The 22,999-nt window shown below is 45.7% G+C and overlaps 1 protein-coding gene across 1 annotated transcript in view; it reads right to left on the bottom strand.

Annotated features, from left to right (window-relative positions):
• Window positions 1-4,288: 4,288 nt before the first annotated feature.
• The window catches only part of Dmbt1 (deleted in malignant brain tumors 1), a gene marked incomplete in the record, with an annotated part of 79,003 nt that continues 60,292 nt past the window's right edge, over window positions 4,289-22,999 (bottom strand). Inside the window, 13 exon segments of the mRNA NM_022849.3 lie at window positions 4,289-4,835; window positions 6,158-6,429; window positions 8,609-8,997; window positions 13,613-13,797; window positions 14,714-14,922; window positions 16,022-16,172; window positions 17,322-17,342; window positions 17,875-17,904; window positions 18,969-19,194; window positions 19,197-19,204; window positions 19,206-19,292; window positions 20,909-20,938; window positions 22,062-22,270. Coding sequence (NP_074040.2) covers window positions 4,669-4,835; window positions 6,158-6,429; window positions 8,609-8,997; window positions 13,613-13,797; window positions 14,714-14,922; window positions 16,022-16,172; window positions 17,322-17,342; window positions 17,875-17,904; window positions 18,969-19,194; window positions 19,197-19,204; window positions 19,206-19,292; window positions 20,909-20,938; window positions 22,062-22,270 — 1,984 coding nt within the window.

Here is a 22,999-nt window from a genome sequence, read left to right as displayed (position 1 = left end):
GGGGCCTCGAGCGGCAAAAGCACTCGCCTTATATACACAACAGGCTGGGGCTATGCTAATTGTCTTTCAGGGATTGGCAGAGCACGAGTCACCCCACTATCACCCCACTATCACCCCTGCTACTTGTCCTCCAGGGATTGGTGGAGCATGAATCCCTCATTAGCATATTACCGTCCCGGCCAACTGACTCCAGGTGCAAAACCCACGCATGCGCAGTATCGTTGCTCACCACAGGAGGGCGCCCTACATCTCCCCCTTTTTTGTTTAATAAAATGACTGGTCTAGATCAGGATGTCACGTGAATATTTGTCATTGCTCCTGTCTTAGGTCGTTCCTCTTGTCGACTCAGCCTTACTCGTCATAGGGTTACCCTATCGCAACTGGGCCCCGTGTCTTAGGTTGATCCGAGCCCGGGAAAGTTGCCCATCTCTGGATACAATGTCTTCACATGACTATGACTAAAATGATCTAGGGCGAACTCTTAATCTTTCAAAGAGGCCAGCCATATGTTGGGAGAAGCACCATTTTCAATGGCGATCATAGCCTGGTAAACAACCACTTTGTGTCTGGCATGTTGTCTTTTTAAACGGCCAATAAGCCAGAGACCTACTCCGAATCCCAGGAGGACAATAGCTCCCCAGGCAAACATGCCAGCCCACTCCTTAAAAAAGGAGAAAGCGTTGGTGATCCATGAGTTAAAATCTTCAATTGTGATGGGGTCCAACCTAGTGCTGTTGAGGACAGCAATCTGCATCAGCAATTGTCTTGATAGTTGCTCTGCTTTCATGGACCAGTTCCCTTTCAGATATCGAGTTTTCTTTGTTCTGTTGAGAATGCTGAGAAAAGTTAGCTTGAAAGCAAAATATAACCTTAGCCAGATTGGTGGGGCATTTTGACCATAGGGGCAGGAACTGGCTGCTGAGGGGATAGGATCAAAGGCACTCTCCATGTTCTCCTGAATAAATTTTTCAGGTGGTCTACCTCTATCAAATCTGATCAGTATGACTCTGTGAGGTTTCCAGAGCCTAATCACATACTTAGCAATAGCCTCAACTTGAGCCACAACAAAAACTGCACTGACCCCATAGGTTCTGACTGATTCTGCCAATTGCTTTATAGTCTTAAAGTCAACGGGTTCATGATATCGATGCAGTTAGCATCCAGAAATACTGGAAAACTTAATCCCATCTCTTTCCACACCTCTGGGCAAAAGGAAGTACCTTTTGCAGGCTTCACCATGCTTTTATATTGAGGATTATACGGAGGTGCTGTTGGTATTAATGCTTTCTTGCATAATTGTCTGCCTCGTTGCCACTTGGCACTAGCATGTGGCCAGTCTGGATCATATCTCTCCCTCTCACACTGAGCAGCCTCTTCCTCGAGATCAGCCTCATCATCCTCACTAAGCTCTGAATCATCTGACATTTCTAAGGTCAAGGCTTTTAAAGAAGAATATATCTTATTTGTTTCCTGGTCCTGGTTATCCTCTTTTTTTATCTCTGCCTTCTCTCTGTTCCTTTTATCTCCTTTTCTTTTCTTTTTTTCTTTCGAGACCTTTTCTCCCTCCGACATACTTTCTTGTTGCTCTGCAAGGACCCTCTGACCTGTCCTAACGGCTTCCTCACATCGTTTATCCTCTAAGCAGGCACGGACCATTTGCCAAAGAGGTTTTAATCCAGGCTTAACCTTTCCCTCTGTGGCTTCTCTATCCCACACAAAGAAAAAAAGAAACAAAATTACAAGCCCTACCCACAAAGGATCAATTGGAAAAAACATTGCCGTAGTTCACAAACCTTTCCGCCTCTATACCAAGGCTTTCATCGTCTCTGCTTACCTCCAGAGAACCTTATCATCCCTTATCCGGGAATTTACTGACATCGCCATCCTGAAACTGAAGAGTTCTGAATCCACGAAGATATCCTTGGCTCCCCGAGCAGCCACCAGTTGTCACGCCCACCTCGCACGGCAAGGAAGATGCAACACGGTCGGATTCTTCTCAACAGCCTTTATTGCAGGACCACCTCATTGCTGATGCGGGGGGCCTCGAGCGGCAAAAGAACTCGCCTTATATACACAACAGGCTGGGGCTATGCTAATTGTCTTTCAGGGACTGGCAGAGCACGAATCATTATCACCCCACTATCATCCCACTATCACCCCTGCTACTTGTCCTCCAGGGATTGGCAGAGCATGAATCCCTCATTAGCATATTACCATCCCAGCCAACTGTCACCAGGTGCAAAACCCACGCATGCGCAGTACCGTTGTTCACCACAGGAGGGTGCCCCACACATCAGTACTTAGGTAGACTGTCATTTTGAATAAAGGACTAATTGGGGAAATTATTTCTGTCATGGACTTACAAAGAGACCAACAGGATGGCAGGGGATTTAAAAGGAATGCTTTGGTTTGCTTCTCTGTTGCTACGATAAACACCATGACCAAAAGCAACTTGAGGAGGAGAAGGTTTATTTGGCTCACAAGTTGGAGTCTACCGTCTAGGACTGAGGCAGGATCCTGAAGGCAGGAATTAAAGTAGACGCCATGAAGGAACACTATTTACTGGCTTGCTCCCCAGGGCTTGCTCAGCCTGCTTTCTTGTACAACCCAGGGCCACTTGCCCAGGGGTGGCACTGCCTGTAGTAGGCTGGGCACTCCCACATCAGTAATCGGTAAAGAAATTGCTCTGTATCTGATACAGGCATTTTCTCAATTGGGTTCCCTCTTCCAAGACAACTATGACTTAAGTCCAAATGACAAAAACCCAAACCATCCCAGAGGGTTCTGTCCCATTAGGCAGAGTGGCTGTTCCTTCTTATAGGTCCCAGAGGAAGGGAGAGATTCTCATACAAGTGGTAGATGAGTAGGCCACAACAGGGGCCACAGCCCTTGATTCCTGGTGGTAGGGAGAAACTCTGGGGGTATGGAGGAGGAACACATTAAGTTCAGGTGTACTCATTATACCAGCAGGGGCTCCCCTCTTGAAGTCTGTTTACCTTGGGAGTCTGGGTGTGGATCAAGGTTCACAAACATAGCTGTAAGGCTGAAGGGAGAAAGAGGTGTCTTCAGGCGGACATGGCAGCTGCCTCTAAAACCAGCACTTGTGGAGTTAGAACAAGCTGGTGCTCTAGACCAGCAGATTGGTGAGCTCCAGTTCAGCCTGAGATCCTACTTCCTCTGTAAAGTGGAGAGCTGTCAAGGAAGACACTCTGGATGTAGGGGGTACTGAGGGAGTGTACCTATATGCAAACCATTCATCTAAGAAGGAAGGAAGAAGGGAAAGAGGGAGAAAGGGAGGCACAGTAACAAAATGGCACTAATGTTGAGCTGTAGTGCCCTCTTGTCTCCACCACTGGGATGGCAAGAGAGTGGTAGGAAGCCTTGTCTGCTTTGAAGGGACTGGAAGGCAAGCAAGACACAGCTCAAGCAGATCTGCTGTGTCCTGTTCTTTTACCCATTGTGTCTGTCATTCATTTGAAGGTGTCACCCAAAACAGAGCCATTCATCTCTAAGCAGGTCCACATCTGCTCAGATCCAGCCACAGGCTGGGTCTACGTTTCACTGTACTGATGTTTGCAAGACTAGTCCACACAGAGTGACCCATCAGGTTTTTCCTTGATGTCTCCAGCCTGGGACATGAATAGGGGTAATGAAGACCAGAAGATAGCGCCCTGATCTCCTAACTCTTCTGCATGCTGAAAGTGTGTGTGTGTGTGTGTGTGTGTGTGTGTGTGTGTGTGTGTGTGTGTGAAGTCTCAAGGCTGGTGATGGGCAGTTCTCAGTCATCTCTTGTCAGCTGAACTTCTCTGCTGAACTTCTCTGGCCCTTTGTCCTAAGGGGTCTCACCTAACTCTAGCAACACGTTCATAGTTAGGATCATCCAAGCCTACCTGTTGGGGGTCTGCATTGGCATTGCCTGCACAGTACCTAGAGGCCAGGGTCTTCCAGCCTGGGTACCTGGCTACATTTCTTTATCTTCTATGGTCATCTGTCACATTTTTCCCTGGGGATTTCATGCAAACATGACTCCTGTCCTAGGCATGGATACCCTCCTCTGGCCCTTCCCAGTCTGTAGCTCTGAACATTTATGTGTGTCACAAACGGAAAGATGAAGACTCTTGGAAGAATGTAGATGATCATTCTCTTGAAGGTTCTGGAAGCCACAAAGCAGAGTCCCTTGCCCTTTTAACATTTCTCTGGCCATGTCACCAAAGCTGTCTGGGTGACTTGAGGGAATCCAGTAAGTGGGTAAGCCTGTACACACAATGACCAAGCAGACACTTGCTTTGAAAAAGATTCTTTATATTTAGTTTGTTGTACGGAAAGGTCCATATTAACACTACAGTTCAAAAAAGTCAGCTATAAAAGGGGGAAAGGGAAATTCTAGCTAGAGAAAGGATGGCTGATGCCAATGTTTGGCTCACAGTTGCCTGTTATTGTAGACACTGATCTCATTCTCCTATGACATTCTTCCCAGCCTTCAGCCTCTAGACCCTGGGAAAACTTGGCCCCCACCTTTCTTCTTTACCATCTGATCATACTCGGCCACACATTTGTGCTAAGGGAAGCCTAGTCATCGTGTATCTGGGTGCCAGGCATTAGACACTCCTGACTTCCATCTTTTCTGGGAATCTATGCATTTGGAGCCAATGTCTGGGTTGTTTTGCTTCACATCTTAGTACTTGGAGGTTGACCACGGGCAGTGCGTGTCTTCCTTCCCAGTGTGAAGGCTGCCACAGCTACAACCAGGGCCAGGAAGACTCCACCAAAGATGGCTGCAGTGGGATAGACCTCCTGGGAGCTGGCTGGCTTCTCCACATCTGCCACTGCCAAGTCTGAGGAAGAACAGAGAGTGAGGTGATAGAATGAGAAAAGACAAAGACAAGGACTAGGGTGACCCTTGTCAGAACTTTCCATTGGGGATGGAAGAAGGGCAAACTGAGGCTACCAGTATTCCAGGTAGCAACTGAGTGTTGGTCTAGAGAGGCTTACTCCCTGTTGTCTTGCCACACAGGAGAGTTAGGGAGGGTTTCCGTAGGAACTTGGGCCTGGGCATTGGGAGAACAACTCTGGGTCTATAGATGAGTGGGAAGGGAGAGAGTCATAGCATTTAAGCCAGTTGGGAAGTGGTGATAAGAGTCCTAGGCCAAAAGAATCCAGCACCTGAGCCACTGTGGTGACTTTAGGTATAAAAGAGGCACCACCTGGCTCCTCACTTTGCCCACTGTTCTTTTCTATATCCGCATCAGAGGTACCTCGTCCAAGTCTGCTCTGACCGTGCCTACTTATTTGCTTCCTGCCACATGCCACACAGTGGGCCTTTGGCAAATTATGAATGAATGGAGAAAGAGTCTGGAACCAAGTGTGGGACACGGCTACTATTGGGCATGAGAACAGAGAGCTATCACAGATGGTTCCCACAGGGTGATGGTGCTGGCCAACCTAGAAGTGGGTGTGTGACAGCATAACAGATCCACATCTGCCCTGTCACTCTGGCCATTGTATCTCCCTACCTAGGAGATATGTAGGTCTGGCCACAGTCTAGGCCAGAGGTCCTTAGAGTCCTACTGTGGACATTTACTTCTAGTCAATACCCAAAGCAAAACAACACAACAGAAATCATACCTAACACCTGTTCTAGGTGGGAAACAAAATGACCCATTCAGTGCCAGAACCCCCAACCTCCAGCAGTTAAAACCAATCCGTGCTGCCTGCAGCTCCACATCCCACCCAGTTGGTTAATTCAAAACACCTGTCACCATCGTAGTGAGGTGTAATAATACCATTAACTACATTAACAACAAAAACTATCGAACATTCATCATACATCTAGTAACTTGCACCAGAGAAGGACCAACGCAGTTCAACAAACATTGCTTTAACAAGCCCTCATAGTCCTTAGAGACATTAACCCTTTCACCTTATAGCTAAAGATTCTGGGAATATAGATTTCAGAGAATCAAGCCTTCCAGGTCACAAATCATTTGCCTACCACTGACATGTGACCTTAAGTCTTGGGGGAAGGCAGCAACCAGCCTAATTCATCAACACGTGTGCAGTTTAGGTTGGCCCATAGCACAGACAAAAACATCCCAAATCCCACCTCCCCAGAATCATGGGCCCTAGGGGAATGTAGGATGTGAGGGTAACCACCTACCGAGACTCCTCTTTTCTTTGCTGGGAGATTGCAACTGGATGGGTCCCAGAACAACATCCACCTTTTCTTGGTAGGAGCCTACATCCCTCTTGGACCTTACTACACATCCTCTGTAGCACCGTGAGGAGACATCGTATGCTCGACAAACCACCAGTTTACACTGTAGGTATACTGAGGGGAAGCGGTTCAGGAAGTGGAAAGAACTGAATTTAAAGCGGGTGATGCGTGGTGAGGGCGAGGAGTAAGATTGGTAAGTTTCATCTCGTATGCATCTGGAAGTAAGGAGAGGAATGTGTTAGCTTGTGGAAGCATGGACTCACCTTAATCCCCCTGCACTCCCCAGTCATGCTGGCTGCCTGGGCCTCCAGTGCCTCCACACACTCATTGTGCGGTGTGCACATAAGTCCCAGCAGCTCTTGTATCTCACCAGCATGTTTACAGAGCAAATCACCTGCCATGAGATTGAGTTCAGTGGGCCAGAGTAACAAGGAAGTAGAGAAGGCTGCTCAAGTTTGGAATCCAAGAGCAGACAGGAAAGAAGATGGCCTCTTCTTCCCTTTCCTTGCTACTAGGCCTTGAAAGGTGACATTCAGATACAGGCTGAACATCTTCTGTGTTTCCTGTGCCCTGTCGCCTAGGGCCTCTCTGCTCAGCCCCTAACCAGCCCTGCCCCTATGCAACTATACCTCCATGATGCTGAATTCTCTCTAAGACCCTACTCTAGTATCCAGCGCTTTCTCTTCCCTCAGGAACCTGCTGGTAATAGAAGAAAACCATCCAGCCAATCTACTTCAGGAATTCCACTGAGAAGCAGAAGAGGCTGTCTCCAGGGATCAAACCATGTGAGACTTTCAATATGGAGGCTGAAGGGATGTGCTGAAAGAGAAACAAGAGGAATGGGCCTGGTACTCCGAGATAGGAATGCTTCATAGGTGGACTGTCCCGGGGCAGCCTGACTCTCCCAGAGGTTCCATGTCAACTTTCCTTCTTCCTTCTCCCTCCAGAGGTTCCTTCCTGTTTCTACCTTCAACTTAACTGTCTGGAAATACCCAGGCTCCTTTTCTTTACTACAGCCCTATTAGCATGCCAAGTGTAAGGATACCTGTAGGTTTGTTCAGAGCTGGGGCCTTTGAAAGATCTAGAGTGGGAGGAGAGTTGGAGGTGAGGGTGAGGGGGTTCTGCAATGACCAGAACTTCGTAGTACAGGCCTACCAGGAACTTTATTCTCTATGTAGATGGTGGAATTGAGGACCAGCTATGACTAGTGAGTCCCTATGCTCCAGGCTCAGATGGTATTACAGATGGCATGGCCACAAATATGGCAAGACGTCACCAGAGTCAAGAAAGAACCTTTGGCAGAGAAGAACTAATCACTCACTGGTTTGTTTCTACTTCAGTCATTGCATTTCCATTCAGAAACCACTCAGTTACTACTTAAGGCAAGAGGGGTCTAGGTAAGTTTTCTCCTGTGTTTGTTGCTTCCAATGGGGCAGACTCAAATAGGACCAACTACGCAGAATGCACAAGATGATTCTCAGTCTCTGTTTACTGAACTGATACTCATATTCAAATAGTTCCCAGGAAGTGAGGCTGTCTTCTTTGGTGTCTCAGGTCGGCATGAAATGTAAGCCTACTGCCATAATTATTATCAACAGTCCCATGGGAGGCAAGGGCCATACTAGAAGCCAAGAAGTACCATGCCCTCCAGCAGAGATTACACAGTGGGGACTGAGCTTGTGCACCCAACATGTCAGGCTTCCTCCAAGAGTGCAGGAGCATCATACCACCCCAAAGAGCCTAATCCAGGGAGGGTAGAGCCAAGGAGATTAGTGCAGTCAACCTGGTCTCCAGTGATTCAACCTCAACGTGCCCTGAGCCACAACTGAGAATTTGCATTCTTAATGGATGGAGGATGTAGAGACCATGCACTCCTTTGCTATGGTAATCTTCTAGGCCTCCTTCTGAGAATCTTGTGATCTCAGTGCTCATTATTCTTTCTCATGTAACCTTCCCAGCATCTGATTCTTGCCACTATCTCCAGTTAACTTGGGGTGCAGAAACTGACCCAGAGATTTATGTATTTTAATTTGGGTCTGCTTTCAAATTGGTGATTTTCCCATGACATGCTTTTAACCCTAAGACTAGACTTTGATGACTGGAGATGAAACCCCAGTTTATAGTCGACTAGCTGAATGACCATTGATAAGTTGTTCCTCTCTTCCCACATGTTAACAGGGTATGGTGCCTAGTTACCCGTCCCCTTAATCAGAAATGTGACCTCGGGAACAATGTGAGAACTCCTCAAAGGCAAAAGCCATGGGTCGGAAACTATCTAAGTCTGAATCTGTTGGAAGTTCAGTTAGCAAAAATCTTCATTCCCTGAGCTTTTTGGCTACTCATGTCTGAGTTATAAAGCAAACATTTTCATCTATCTCATACAGAATTCCTTACCCACTCCTGATGAGATCATATGTCAAAGACGAGAAGTCATTGGGATGTGGCGAAGCCACACAGGTGTCCACAAACAGAGCCAAAGAGGTATCCGAATGGAGGACTTCGGCCTGAAGGTACAAATTCTGGTCCAGATCCACATAATATGGGCTGCTGGTCACTGGATACAAGAAGGAGGAGGATGTATAAAAGGAAATATTCACGTCAAAATTGCCATACTGGACTTCCTGGATCTCGACTGTGTTGTTGGTGATGTACATGGTGTTGACCCAGGTGTTCTGAAGCATCTTGCAGCTGACATGGATGTGGAGATCCTTTCTCCTTTTGATGATGCCATTTGAAACAGCCGCTTTGAGGAAGTTGGAGTAGTTGATGGTCTCGTTGTCAGCCTAACAGGTGAAAGCAGATTGGGTCAGCAAGGATGCGGGTTAGAGAGAGAGGGAGATGACTCCGCCAGACTCCTGCAGAATCATACAGAGAAGGTGCCTGTCTGCACTGTGCCTGCTATTACCTATGATGGATGTCAGCCTAACCAGCAAACTCTCACCCACTCTCCCACATCCTCTGGCACATGGCGGTAGAGGCCAGGATAATCTGCACTTGCTCTTGCTTGGGGCAGAATGAGTGTCTGGACAGCCCCTGACCTGCAGTGTATCTGACCAAACTCAGACTCCATGGTTTAGGACTCAGAGAAGGATATTCTGAGCTTATTCTTTCTCAACATTCCGGGGTGATACTTATGAGAAAGGCCTGGTAATACCAGCATAGAATGCTTTCTATTTGGAATGACTGAAGACTTCCTCAGTGTGGTGATTGGCATGGTGGAATTTGCAAGCCATGGGATTTGCAGTTATAACTGAAGCAGGTCTTGGCCCAGGGGGTTGAGGCTTCCCTGCAGAGCCTCAGATGAACATCTGAATGAAGTCATAGCAACCCTGAGGCCATTCTTGCCTTATGTCATTGTACTATGGGATCATTCACCATTGTGAATTCCACTGGGCAGCAAACTCATAAGGAGGCTAGTGTCTTGTGCCATTTACTGTTTCTGCCATCTTCTGAGAGCTGCCTTGATGATAGCCTTATGATTGGGTCCTGTCAGCATATGAAGGAAAGGGTGGTGCCTTAAAATATTTCTTTTTTCTTAGTATAATAACAGCATCAGTAGCGTCTGTAGGTATCTGTGAAGCAGTTGAAATGAATGAAGGGAGCATCCTGGAAGAACTGTGATAAACAGAGGGTGTGACAGGGAGGTAACAGTGCAATAGCTAAGAGAACATAAACAGTGACTCCTGGAAGCACCATGTCGGGAGTGTCTGGCTCCAGTGATGTAAGCATAACTACACCATCACTAGGCTGTGGGCTGGGGGGCTCCTCACAGCCTGAGTGCTGTCATAAACTTCTCCCACTCCCTTATGCTTAGAACCCTGTATGCTGTAAGGGCAGAATAATAGCAGGGGGGACATGGACACCATCCAGAAATTAAAACAATTGTACTCTTTACAGTAAAAAAAAAAGAAGATATGGCAGGGCAGGACAGAGCAGAGACAGACAGACAGAAGAGAGAGACAGAGAGAGACAGAGAGAGACAGAGAGAGAGACAGAGAGAAGGATGGAGCGAAAGACAGAGAGAGAGACAGAGAGAGACAGAGAGAAGGACGGAGCGAGACAGAGAGAGAGACAGAGAGAGACAGAGAGAAGGACGGAGCGAAAGACAGAGATAGGCAGAGAGACAGGCAGAGAAACAGACACATACAGAGAGACATAGAGAGAGAGAGAGAGAGAGAGAGAGAGAGAGAGAGAGAGAACACAGAGACAGAGAAAAAGAGTAAGCATTTTCCTGTAGTCATGTCAACTATGAATGGCAAAACTGTGTTCTAGTTGGCTCGGTCCTGAACAAGGTCCCCTGTGTTGCCAGCACTCATACATCTTACATATAATTATTTTTCAGGATAGAGAGCCTTCTACTTGTCTATTGTTGAGACTCTACTCCACACATGTGCCTTCCAAAAATCTAAACATAAGACAAGATCTTTTGGGGTAAGCTCTTTGACCCTTCCCTTATTTTCTCTACCCAATCTTTGTCTCCACAGACTGACTAGGGTCTAGGGTATGACCATCCTGATTGACAAAGGGCATCAAAACCTGCACTCCAGACCCAGGTCTGGAGAAGAACCAGCAGACAGACAGATCTCTTGCTTTCCACGTTCCCTGAGGAAGCACACTATATTTCTCCCATAAATTCTTCAAAGCCTTTAAACATTTGTATTCCAGAACCAATGGTGTTACAAACCACATAGGTCTTTCAAACTGTATTTAACATGAGCATATTCATGAAGTCCATATACGTCTCTCTGTGACAGAGCTCAGTTCTGAATCTTCTCTAAACAACAAGCATAGAGTGTAAAGTTATTTCTTTTTCTTTCTTTTTTTCAGAGCTGGGGACCAAACCCAGGGCCTTGTGCTTGCTAGGCAAGTGCTCTACCACTGAGCTAAATCCCCAACCTGCAAAGTTATTTCTTGATTGGAAGGAGCCATCGAGATTCTAGATTAAAATTCTTGCTTAGGCATCTGCCCAGGTAGAAACACAACCAATATGACAGAAAGTCCTATGCATGAGTCTCCTGTCATTCCCAGAGAGACCTGGCATGCTTTCACTGTGAGAAAGCTCATCTATTCTGTGATACCAGCCAACCTGTCACCCTTCCACTGTGTGGCAGCCTGGGTAGAGAGTCATGAACAAGCCTGGCTACAGAACACACTGACTCCACAGTTCCTGCGTATGTGTCCTCGGACACATGGCCCAGCTTCTCTCAGTTTTTATCTCCTGTGATTGGGGATAAAGGTTTCCCAAGACTTTTAGACGTTATGCGGAAGTCTCAATTCAGTACCTGGCACACATAATAGTTGTTGACGCTATCATGAAGTCCTGGGCACCAAGGATAGCAGAGACAATTAAAATTAGCCCTGCCTCTGAAGCACTGTTTGGTAGGTGATGTGGATGTTCATAAGTGGGGAAACAAGAAGGCAGCGAGTACTACACAGTCTCATTCCAGTTAGAAAGGGCAGGGCTGGCACGCTGGAGAGATGCCCTCAATGATCTATGAAGTGCCACCAGCAAGCTCCTGAGGTGTTTAATTCTCTAGGCTGCACATTTGGAAAGAGGAGCAGTAGTCACCTTCAGTGGGCTGACTCACAGCAAGCTGGAGATAGCATGGTTAACTTACAGAGCGAAATAACACAACTGGCTGTGTGTCAGAGGGATGGGAAGGAATTCTCCTCAGCCTTTCACACAGTGCCTGGTTGATGCACATTCTTTGCTATGAGTAGCTCATCTCATCCATTAAATTTCTCTCCAAAGGAACTCCTGGTTGTTTAGAATCTCACCAAGAGATCTGGGTGATCAGATCCTCACACACAGTCATAGGAATGGCCCAAGGCCCACCTGGTTGACTGAGTGCCCACTTTGTCTCTCAGTGTGTACTGTGCCTGGCATGTGGCAAATGCTTATCATGTGTCTGGTGCATTATAGGCATCTGAACATGTCTGTCCTGTACATACCACCATAGTAAGACACACCACTTTTCCATTGCCCAAGCATCTCCATCCTGCCTTAAAAGTCACAACCTAGAAGCAGGCCACCCATGAAGACCTTTTTCCTATGGCACAGCCATTCCCTTTTGCTAAATTCAGTATGAATGGGGCATTTCTATCTAATAGTGATATACATAAAATTTTGTATACCGCTTCTGTGTCTGGCTTTTTTTTCTGAGATTCTTGCCTTGTGGTGTGGTCCTATGCTATTGGTCTACATGGCTTTGATCAATAGGCCTGGCCTCTCTTAATTCAATCTCTTCAGTTTTAATGTAGGGATGGCAATACAAGAATACTTTTCAAGAATTGGGGCATAGCCAGACATGGTAGTATAAGTCTTTAATCTCAGGACTCAAGATGCTGAGGTAGGCAAAGCTATGTGAGTTCAAAGCCAGTCTGGTCCACACAGCCATCAAGAACTGCATGAAGAAACTTTGTCTCAAAAAAAATAATAATAAAATAATATTTCGGGAGTACAGCATGGACTCATCACAGCATCCTCTACTAACAGGATGACAACAGGACAGTCTATATTAAAATTACCAAATCTCAAGCATACCAAGATGGGTGACCGCTCTACTAGTCATGTCTAACCCATGATGGTCCACGGGCCACACTATTTAAAACACTCAACAGGGTAAATTCTTCTGTAAGTCAACATGCAGTACTCTAGTGTGAATTTTGTAGATGACAATGTCAAAGCATTGGCCACCCCCCTCCTGTTGCCAACTGTGGCAACCGAGTATGAGTCTCAAGGTGGGCACTGGCTTCCTCAAAGGCATAGCAATGCACTTGAGAGCTGTTGGCTGTTGTAGATCTCAGACTTGTAAAATATGTTTGTGTATTTAGTTGAAGGGCCTCTGTTTCTTTGACACATCCCAAATGAAGCCATAAGAATCCCAGACTGAAAAATCTCAAGCTCCTCCTGGGAGCTGTGTGGGTGGATTCCTGCCAAGGGCTCCCTCTGCTGGACACAGCTGTGGAAACTGCTGGGCTTCCCCCTTCTCTTCCTCTGAATTCCTCTTGTTTAGAAGTAGCTACAACTACTGTACCAGGGACTTCTGTCTGCCTTCTGATGTTCTGATTACATCCCAGCCATAACTTGTAGATCCCCAGTGTTCTAGAAGCACGATAGCTGTCACTGTGATAAATCATGCTCAGGGCTGGTGAGACGGCTCAGTGAGTAAAGGGATTTGCTGCCAAATCTAACAATCTGAGTTCTATTCCCGAGACCCACATGGTAGAAGAAAAAACCCATTTCCCATAAGTTGTCTTTTGACCTCCATATGCACACAGAGGCATAACACACACACACACGCACACACACACACACACACACACACACACACACACACACTTTTGATTAAAGAAAGCATGCTCAGTGGGAAATAGAGTAGGCGGTTCCAGGCTTACCTGTTTGGTAGTACCGCAGCCTGTGTAGGGAATTGTGAATATGACCTCCCTTTGTGTTATCTGAGGCTGACACTGGTAACTCACGTTCCAACCAGGAATGACAAGATCCCTGGAGGAGTAGCCCATGGACTGAAGGTAGCTCCTGCTCACACTGGCTCTCATGTGATTTGACAGACAAAGGAGATCTAAAGGACACGAGCAAAGCATGCAGAGTCAGGATTTCAAACCCCACAACCCTCGTGAGGGTCTTTCCCCAGCTAAAGAAACACAGATTGAGAGGGTTGATTCACACATGGTCTGCATGTGACATAAATGCTCAAAAAAGAGTCACAATGACTCCAAGGGTACCCTATGGCTACACGCATCTTCATCCTCAGGAATGCTCTGGAATGAGGGCACTTAGATGTATAGGATTTTCTGGTATGGACCTGGAGATAAGATTTTTAAATATCCAAAATATTTTTGTCAAGTTAGCATTCTCCCATGAAGTAAAGCAACTGTACAATAAGACAATGGTGATGTCATTAGGTGACATTAGGTGATGTCATAAGGAGAAAGTTGATGCCTCTGATTCTGACCAGTTAGAGACCATGGATATCACCATGTTCAACCCTTCACCAATGTAGATATAGGTTCATATGGCTCAAACTGAGCCTCTGTTACAATAGCTGCTTATACTATGGTGTCCAACTTTATCCATCTTCAGACAGAAGCCAAATGTATTAGGTCTCAGGATATGACCAGTGATTCACACTCAGAGAGGGTCCCAAAGTGTCAAGCTTGGTGTCACCCACCACTCCTTCTGGCACTGTCTTCTCACTATCTGTTGAGAGCATCATTTTATACCTTCATACACTTTGCCACCACAATAAGGCCAGTACAACTCTCATCAGCCAATGCTGGCCCTCGGCCCTCTTTTGGTCATCCAGAGTCCCAAGACTCACCACACAGTTGCTCTCAATTGACAATGCATGAGCTCAATCATAGGGGCCATGATATTAGAACAATCATTATGTTACAATCCCAGGACAATACAGGAACAGAAGGCTCTCAGAGGTGTCCCCAGTCCTAACAAGCTTTTGTTTTAACAAGGGAACTTACTGGTGGTATTATTGTCAAAGTCTGAGTAGTAGTCAGCCCGGAACCCTCTTCGAGTAACACTGTGATCAGTGGTGAAGCGAACTGACATGAAGTTGGATGTTGAAGTGAAAGAGCCCATGGCCCCATCACAAACCCGGGCAATGAGAGGTGAACTGTGGTGGGGGCCATCAAAAATCTCTATATAGTCATAGTTGCAGCCCCCTTCCAGCCTGGAGAGACAAAAGGAACAATTGATGAGGGCTCAGATCTTGATATCCTTTGCCATGGAAACCCTAGTCAGGTTCACTATTTGAAAGAATAGAGGACTTTCTTAAATCCAGGGGAATTCATCTTGCCAAGATGGCCAAGACTTGTCTTCAGACTGCCATCTAAGCTCACATATAAGAAATCTATAAGCTCTCTGCCTGACTGCCCTTTAAATCAACACAGGAAGGTCACAAGAGAATTCTTGACTTATTCCTTCAAAAGGCTTCCAGGTCCCTTCCAGAATGAAACAAGTGCCAATGACGTCAGAGTGTGGTGATGAACAGCGAAGGAAATAAACACTGGACCTCTGTAATGCTCAGGTTTCCCAGCCACTAAGATAAACACTATGTATACTATGCATATCCGAAAAGGGTGTTCATGATGGCACATGGAGTACTGTAAGGGGGAAAGGAGTTCGTAAAAGGTCACAAGCAGTGGACACTGCTATTGAGGTGCTAGAGAAAACTGACATAGTTTCTTGGCCATCTACCTCCCAGAATGATGCATGTATTAATGGGCTCTTGTAGATATCTACTCTGATCAAGAACATTTTTATTTGTAAGCATATGGGTGATAAGGACTCTGCTATAAGCAGCGGTAATGCTAGCACCCTGGGTTCCTAAGGACTCAGAAAGAAAGGGTTCAGTGAGGAAAGGTCTATACAGAACAGGTGTGTTTGTATATTGTGCTCCCAAGGCTGTCATTACTCAAGCCAAGATCCTCCCTCCCACTGAGAACATTCTAAATACTTTCAAATGCTCTGGTGATCTCCTGATCAATAAGGTGAGGAGATGAGGAAAGCAGGCATTCTAGACCCTTCTTTTGACCGAGGTTTAGGAAAGTGGCACCCCAAGGCCATAGTGCAAATTCATGACAACCTGGGACTTTAAGACAGAGCATTTTCAAATTCCTGTGCTCTTGCAACGTTCACCATCCTCTGTAGGCTACTCTTGTTCCACATCAAACATATAACCTGTATGGTAAATGCCAACTTGGCTATCACCCCCAGGAATTTCAAAAGCACCCCACATTCTCTAACATCTGCTATGCACCCACACTTACTGCACATCTCTGAAGACCACAGTCACGCGGTAGTTGTTTGGGACTTCAATGTTCCACAAACATCTGGCATTATTAGGATAGCTCCCAGGGTAGAATGGGCTAGAAAATTGCCCAGAGAGTCCAGTCAGGAAACCTCCACAAGTATAGTTTACTGTCAGGGAAGAGAGGAAATGCAGATGAACCCCAGAACACACTGCACACCTGCCTGGCATGGGGAGAGAGGCTTAAGGAACCCAACAAAAGTTGGCCTAGCCCTGGCTCACTCATTAACGCCTAGGAATCTGTGTGTGTGTGTGTGTGTGTGTGTGTGTGTGTGTGTGTGTGTGTGTGTGTGTTGCGTATGAATATGAGTGTGTGGTGTATATGTGTGTGTATATGTGTATGCATATGTGTGATAGTGTATGTGAGTGTGTGTGTGCATTGTGTGTGAATATGAGTGTGTGGTCTATATGTGTGTGAATATGTGTATGCATATGTGTGATAGTGTATGTGAGTGTGTGTGCATTGTGTGTGAATATGAGTGTGTGGTGTATATGTGTGTGTATATGTGTATGAGTATGTGTGATAGTGTATGCGAATGTGTGTGTGTGAGTGTGTGTGACTGTGTGTGTATGTGTGTGTGTGTGTGTGTGTGTGTGTGTGATCTAATGTTCATCAATAGTTGAGGATAACACAGATACGTGTTTTGAAAAAAGGTCTTTCACTCAACCTGGAGCTCATTGGTTAAGCTAGTAAACTCTAGCTTTCACTGACAGGCAGACAATGGTGAGGAATAGATCACTTGAATCCAGGTTCATGCACTCTGGATGCAAAAGGAATCTTAGGCCCCACCTTGGGGTTTTTTCCAAAGATCATTGAATTTGCTGGTGGGGTGATGAATCTGATCAATGCAGACATCTAGAGCAAGGAACATGAAATAAAGCTCTTTGTACCTATCCAGCTCACAGAGTCAAATGTTGCAATCTTCTTGTAGAGACATAGTATTCTGGTTTAGATTTGAAACATACATCAATAAGGTCGTTATTAAAGACTTGGAGGCCAACTCATGAATCCAATCCTGTGATTGGTTGCTGAGAGCTTTGGACAGATTTACAGATTAATCATTTGATAGAGGAACTAGATGATGGGGTCTGGTTGAGTAAAGTGGGTCACAGGGGCATATCCTAGAAAGATATACCTTGGTTATAGTACTTGTCCCTTCCTCTAAATATTCTGTTTCCGTGTGTGTCTGTGTATCTATGTGTCTCTTTCTCCTCCCTCTTATCTTTGCTCCACCACAGATTTTGAATAAAATACTTACCAAAAGGAGGACTTGTCCAAACTAGAAAGGGAAACAAAGCGGAATTAGAATGAGATAGCATGAACCAATGGTGAAAGCTGACATAGCTGGGACATGGGATGCAGGAGCCAGGAAATCACTGTGACTGGGAGACAAGGACTCATCTCATACAGAGCCAGAAATACCCTAGACCACACTCAAGGATGCCCACCTCAGGGACAGTTAGGTGATCCAGACCCACTAGCAACTTTAATTCTCTCCTAAATGCTGTCATGAGGACTCTCAGTTGTCCCCCAACACACAATCCATGGATAAGACAATGCTTTGCCCAGGATAGATCCTTACAGCACCAGGAAAGCACTACTCAGTAACATATGTTAAGTACTGAAACATTCCTATTCCACTGGGCCAGGCAAAGGCTGATGTGAGCTCCTTTTCTACTTTAAGGAAAACACAGAAGGTTCTGGGGCAGCAATATCTCTGTAAATCCCTTCCCATTCTGTAGCAACTGCCTGGTATCGTGAGCAGAGCAGAGAAAGAGGGACTCATAGGATTGAAGGACAGCTGGACTCACCTGGACCAGGAGAGGGAGTCGGATCAGGGACTGTGAAATGAAAAAAAAAAGCCTTGTTAGATGAAAAGGTGACTAATATGGAACCTGGGTGGGTGACAGTGGGCATAATTTGCTTTAAGCTGTGCTCAGCCCCCACCACAGAGTAGGAATTGGTAGCCATCTATACTCCCAGGAAGATGTTTTTGGTGAGGGTCAATTAGTATTTCACCTTCTGGTCCTTCTCCAGGTGACAAATGTGTCTGGACAAGGTAACAGGCTGAATCTTGTATTTCATAACTGTCCAGTGATTCAGATGTTAAATGGCCTTGTCCAGACCAAATTTTTACATGGAATGATCTAGTCCTCAGTATTAGGGTTAGGGTTGGGTTAGGCTTGGATTGGATTAGGGTTAGGGTGTTAGGGTTAGAGGGTTAGGGTTTGGGTTATGGTTATGGTTAGGGTTAGGGTGTTAGGGTTAGAGGGTTAGGGTTTGGGTTATGGTTATGGTTATGGTTAGGGTTAGGGTTAGGGTTAGGGTTAGGGTTGGGCTAAAGTCAGAGAGTGGGTACAGTGTGTGTAGTTTGGTTATTCCCAACCAAATGTCCTTGAGGTAGTGAAATGGAAGGATTTCTTTTCTAGGGTACAGATAACTCTCTTATCCTAAAACGTTTTCTGTACAAACACATATTCACAGTACTAGCCACTAGGCCTCATTCAGAAACCCTTTGGAATGGTACGGTCTGAGTAGACTGTGCTCCCCAGAGTACACTTTGAACTGCTGTACACTCATTGACTCAGTACTTTCCTCAGCCTCTAGACTGCAGTTCCTCTATCCCCACAGAACCCAACCGTGGTAGAAGAAACACTGAAGCCAGTGATTTTTCTCCTTGATTCTTCTAACAAAACTAGAAGTGAAAATGACTAATGTCCCTTAGATGTGGGTTACCAGTGACAATTTCCACAACCAGCCTTGTAGAAAGAAGTAATACTCACTCCCAGTAAAAAAAAAAAAAAGGCAATTTCAGTAAATAAGAAAGACACATTCATTGAGGGGAAAGAACTAAGGATAAGAAGGGATCATGGAAGAAGACAGTAGAGGTTTTCACCAAACTCACGTGAGCAAATGACTCCTGCATCCTCAACATGGCGACAATTATGGACAAGCCAGCCAGGGTGACGACAATTCCACAGGTGGGACTCATACCCAGAGCAAGACACATCATCCAGGACAATGAGCCCTGAACCCTGACCAAACCAAGCATTTCCTGGAGCAGACAGAGCAGAGCCACAACCGAGCTGTCTGCAGACCACATTGGCATCATTGATGTCCCAGCTGTCGTCGCACACGGTACCCCAAGAGCCTCTGTACAAGATCTCCACTCGGCCCTCACACCGGTTTGTTCCATTTACCAGCCTCAGCACCAATGAAGAATCATTTCCTGAGATAAAATGGCACTCATTAGATAAGTTCCATTAATGCGACAGTCAGGTATCCCCTGTACTCATGGTGAAAAGGCTTTCCTTGAGGCTCTTTGATTCCTCAACAGGCAGGTGATAGTGGTAGCAACCCCTTAGATTGCTGGGACAAGGTTTCTGCACCCTGAACACAAAGGATCTTCTGGCATAATTAACACCTGTGTCAGGGGCTATTTCAGATGCACATGTGTTTGCTGATTATGGGTGTCACTGTCTTTGGAGAACAGAAAAACTACAGGAAGTACTATGCACTCTGCACATGTTTCTTCTGTTCTAAACGGCAGAGTCCAGGACTTAGGTCTTCTGTCAATGTCATAGTGTTCTGAATGGAACAGAAAGTGTACCCCAAGGCTAACATTGAAGACCTCAAGTCCTGATGATGAGTCTAGTCCCATGAAGGCTTAGACGAAATCTGTTTATACATTCTGGGATCGAGTAAATAAAATAGATTTTTGTGTACAGAGTGAATCACTGCAGATGTACACAAGAAAAATAGGCCCTACTTCTAATTCCTTTCTCTCTCCTTGTCTTTCTGAGCTGTGCTCCATCACGGACTTCAAGAAGATCCCAGAATACCTGTCTCTTCCTAAACTCTTGGTTTAAATACTGAAAACAGACATGCAATAAGGAGGATATGTTGTAGGCCAGAAATACGGGGGAAAACAAAGACAGATTCTGAATCAAGGTTCTGTGAAGGAACTCATGGTTCAGAGTACATGACATTTGACACAGACGCACTGTAGCTGACTGAGTAAAAGACTGTTCATACCTTGAAAGCAAGTGTTGGCCCTAACCATGCCCTCATGTGTCCATCAATTGGCAGTGGGGTATTCCTGAAAGCCTGGAGAGCTACACGTTTGTCATGATTGACAAAATTGGTAAAAAGAATTATGGCATCTATACCTTAGGAACCTGAAAGGAGCAGTCTCTTCTGTCCCTAAGTAACAGGATGTGATGGTTTGCATATGCTTGGCCCAGGGAGTAGCACTATTAGAAGGTATGGCATTGTTGGAGGAAGTGTGTCACTGTGGGGGTGAGCTTGGAGACCCTCCTCCTAGCTGCCTGGTGATGCTCAGGCTGCTCCTGGTTTCCTTCAGGTGATGATGTAGAACTCAGCTCTTCCTGCACCATGCCTGGCTGGATGCTACCATGCTCCTGCCTTGATGATAATGGACTGAACCTCTGAACCTGTAAGCCAGCCCCAATTAAATGTTGTCCTTTATAAAACTTACATTGGTCAGGATGTCTGTTCACATCAATAAGACCCTAACTAAGACCCAGGACATTTGCAAAAGATAATGCATTCTAGACAAACTGAATAGGAAAGAATTGCCATAGCAAATCATTTCACAGGAAGTGGCATTTAGCAAAATGGGTTAAATGCTGCAACTCTCACATCCCACTGAGACAAGCAGAGGGTGTTATTGGTTCAACACATGCTGCCTATGTAGGATACAAAGAATGCTGAAGGTTCTGGGGCAGACAATACTTGAGTCCCACCCACTCTGTAGCTGTTGGCTCTGGAGGTGAGCAGAAGAGGGATGGGGAGACAGAGGAGTTGAAGGAGATCAGGACTCACCAGTAATGATCGGGAACGTCGTTGGAGGAGCTGTGAGAAAAAGAAGCCATGTCAGAGCCTTGCAGAGAAGTTGCCTGGCCTGATCCTTTGTGCATGACACTGAGCAGACCAGACTGAGTTTTACTCATTTGTTGCCTAAGAGCAAGTGTGTAGCCAGATACACTGCCAGGAAGATGCTACTCATGAGGTCGTTAAAGACACATATTCTGCTCCCACCTCACAAGGACATGTGCTTGTGTATGTTGGCAAGATTGATCCTATAGTTTGTGGCTGTCAAACAAATCAAGAGTAACTATCTCAAGTCCAGATCAATTCTTTACCTTTGATCATTCATGTCCCTTAGGACATCTTCAGTTACACTGTCCATGAGGCACACATCCAAGAGAGATTTATAATCATGAACACAGACTCTAACCCAGAACCTGAAAAGCTGTGCAGAGACAAACACCTTCATCAAGGCTCAGTGAGGAAACTTGTGCTTAGGGTTCTCTGATGGGAAGCCAGAGACAGTAATTGACACAAACAAGATGTTTGTCAAATGATCATTTTCAAGAGGAATTAAGTAACCCCACAGCCAAGACTAGCAGCAGCATCAAGTCAAGTCCTTAGCTCTGGACAATGCCCACCCTTCTCCTTACTGAACAAGAGACCTGGGATATCAGTCCTCGGCCCTTCTCCATTGCACCTAGAGGTCCATATGGAATCTCTGACTAAGAACTCAACCTCTGATTCAATGGTCTGTCCATCTACATATCCCATAATCTATCCTTCTTCAGACAGAAGCCAGATGTGATTGGTTCTAGGATGGGGCCAGGATTCCATACTTTGGAAAGGTCAGAAAGATCCAAGCATGAAGTCATCCACCACTCCTAGAACTGACTTCACACTCTCTATTGAACAATCACCTTTGACATTTCTAGTTTTTGATGGAGACTGTAAAGCTATTGTATATCCCATCAGTCAGGGCTGGCCTAAGCCTCTCTTCTTGCCAGTCAGATCCGAAGATTCATGGGTCACAGTTCCTCTTAGCAAGCACATGACCCAGGTTCCCACTATATAGCCCTTGTTACAAACTCAGGAGCGTTGAGGGTCAAAAGGCTCCATATGACATCCCCAATCCCAGGTGTACATTCATTGTCACAAGGGAACTTACTTGTGCTGGTGCTGATAGGAGTGGAGTAGTAGTCAGCTTGGAACCCTCTCCTCGTGACACTGCCATCCGTGATAAAGACTACAGACATGAAGTTCTGGGTTGAGGTGAAAGATCCATTGGACCCATCACAAACCCGAGCAATGAGAGAAGAATTGTATTCAGGGCCATCAAAAACCAGGATGTAGTCATAGTTGCAACCTCCTTCAAGCCTGAGGACACAGAAGAAACAGTCCCTTTTTCTGTGTCTGGAATGTGGTGTGAGGGCACACATCCCAGGGACCATTGTGCTGATAACAGTGACTAAATGCATCGTGTGAAAGAATAGGTGGCTTCCCGGAATGCAAAGGGAATTCATCTATCTTCCCACACCCAGCACGCCTGGTAAAACTCTGTCTTTGGGGTTCACATATGTAATCCATAATGCCTCTCCTTCAACACCTTTACATCAACACATGAAGGACATTCTAATTGGTTCTTTCACAGAGTCCCCAGTTATCTTCAGGATTAAACAATTATATCTAATCTAGTAAGTATTTTAAAAAGGAAGAAGTGCACGAAAGGCAAGTGGTGAAAAGATAGCTCAGCTGTTAAGTTCACTGCCTGCTGTTCTGCAGGACCAAGGTTCAACTCCCAGCACCTACAAGGAAGCTCACAACTGAGTTTACCTCCATATCCAGGGAATTAGACACCTTCTTTTATTCTCTGTGGGGACCAGGCACGAATGCAGTTCACAGACATACATATAAACATAAAACACTCACACAAATAAATTTTAAAAGATCTACAAAAACATAACAACAAAAAAATCTTAACACAACATGTCATGGGAACTTTTTGACCCTTGAGTTTCTCATCTATGAGATCAACACTCCCTTCCCTGTCCAATGAGAAACACTGCAATGAAGCCAAGGCAAAAATACTATAGTGAGGAGGGGCAG

The sequence above is a fragment of the Rattus norvegicus genome, chromosome 1, assembly GCF_036323735.1.
Source record: "Rattus norvegicus strain BN/NHsdMcwi chromosome 1, GRCr8, whole genome shotgun sequence".
Taxonomy (NCBI): Eukaryota; Metazoa; Chordata; class Mammalia; order Rodentia; family Muridae; genus Rattus; species Rattus norvegicus.
Note: the sequence above shows the minus strand (reverse complement) of the source record. Positions and strands in the feature narration are given on the sequence as shown.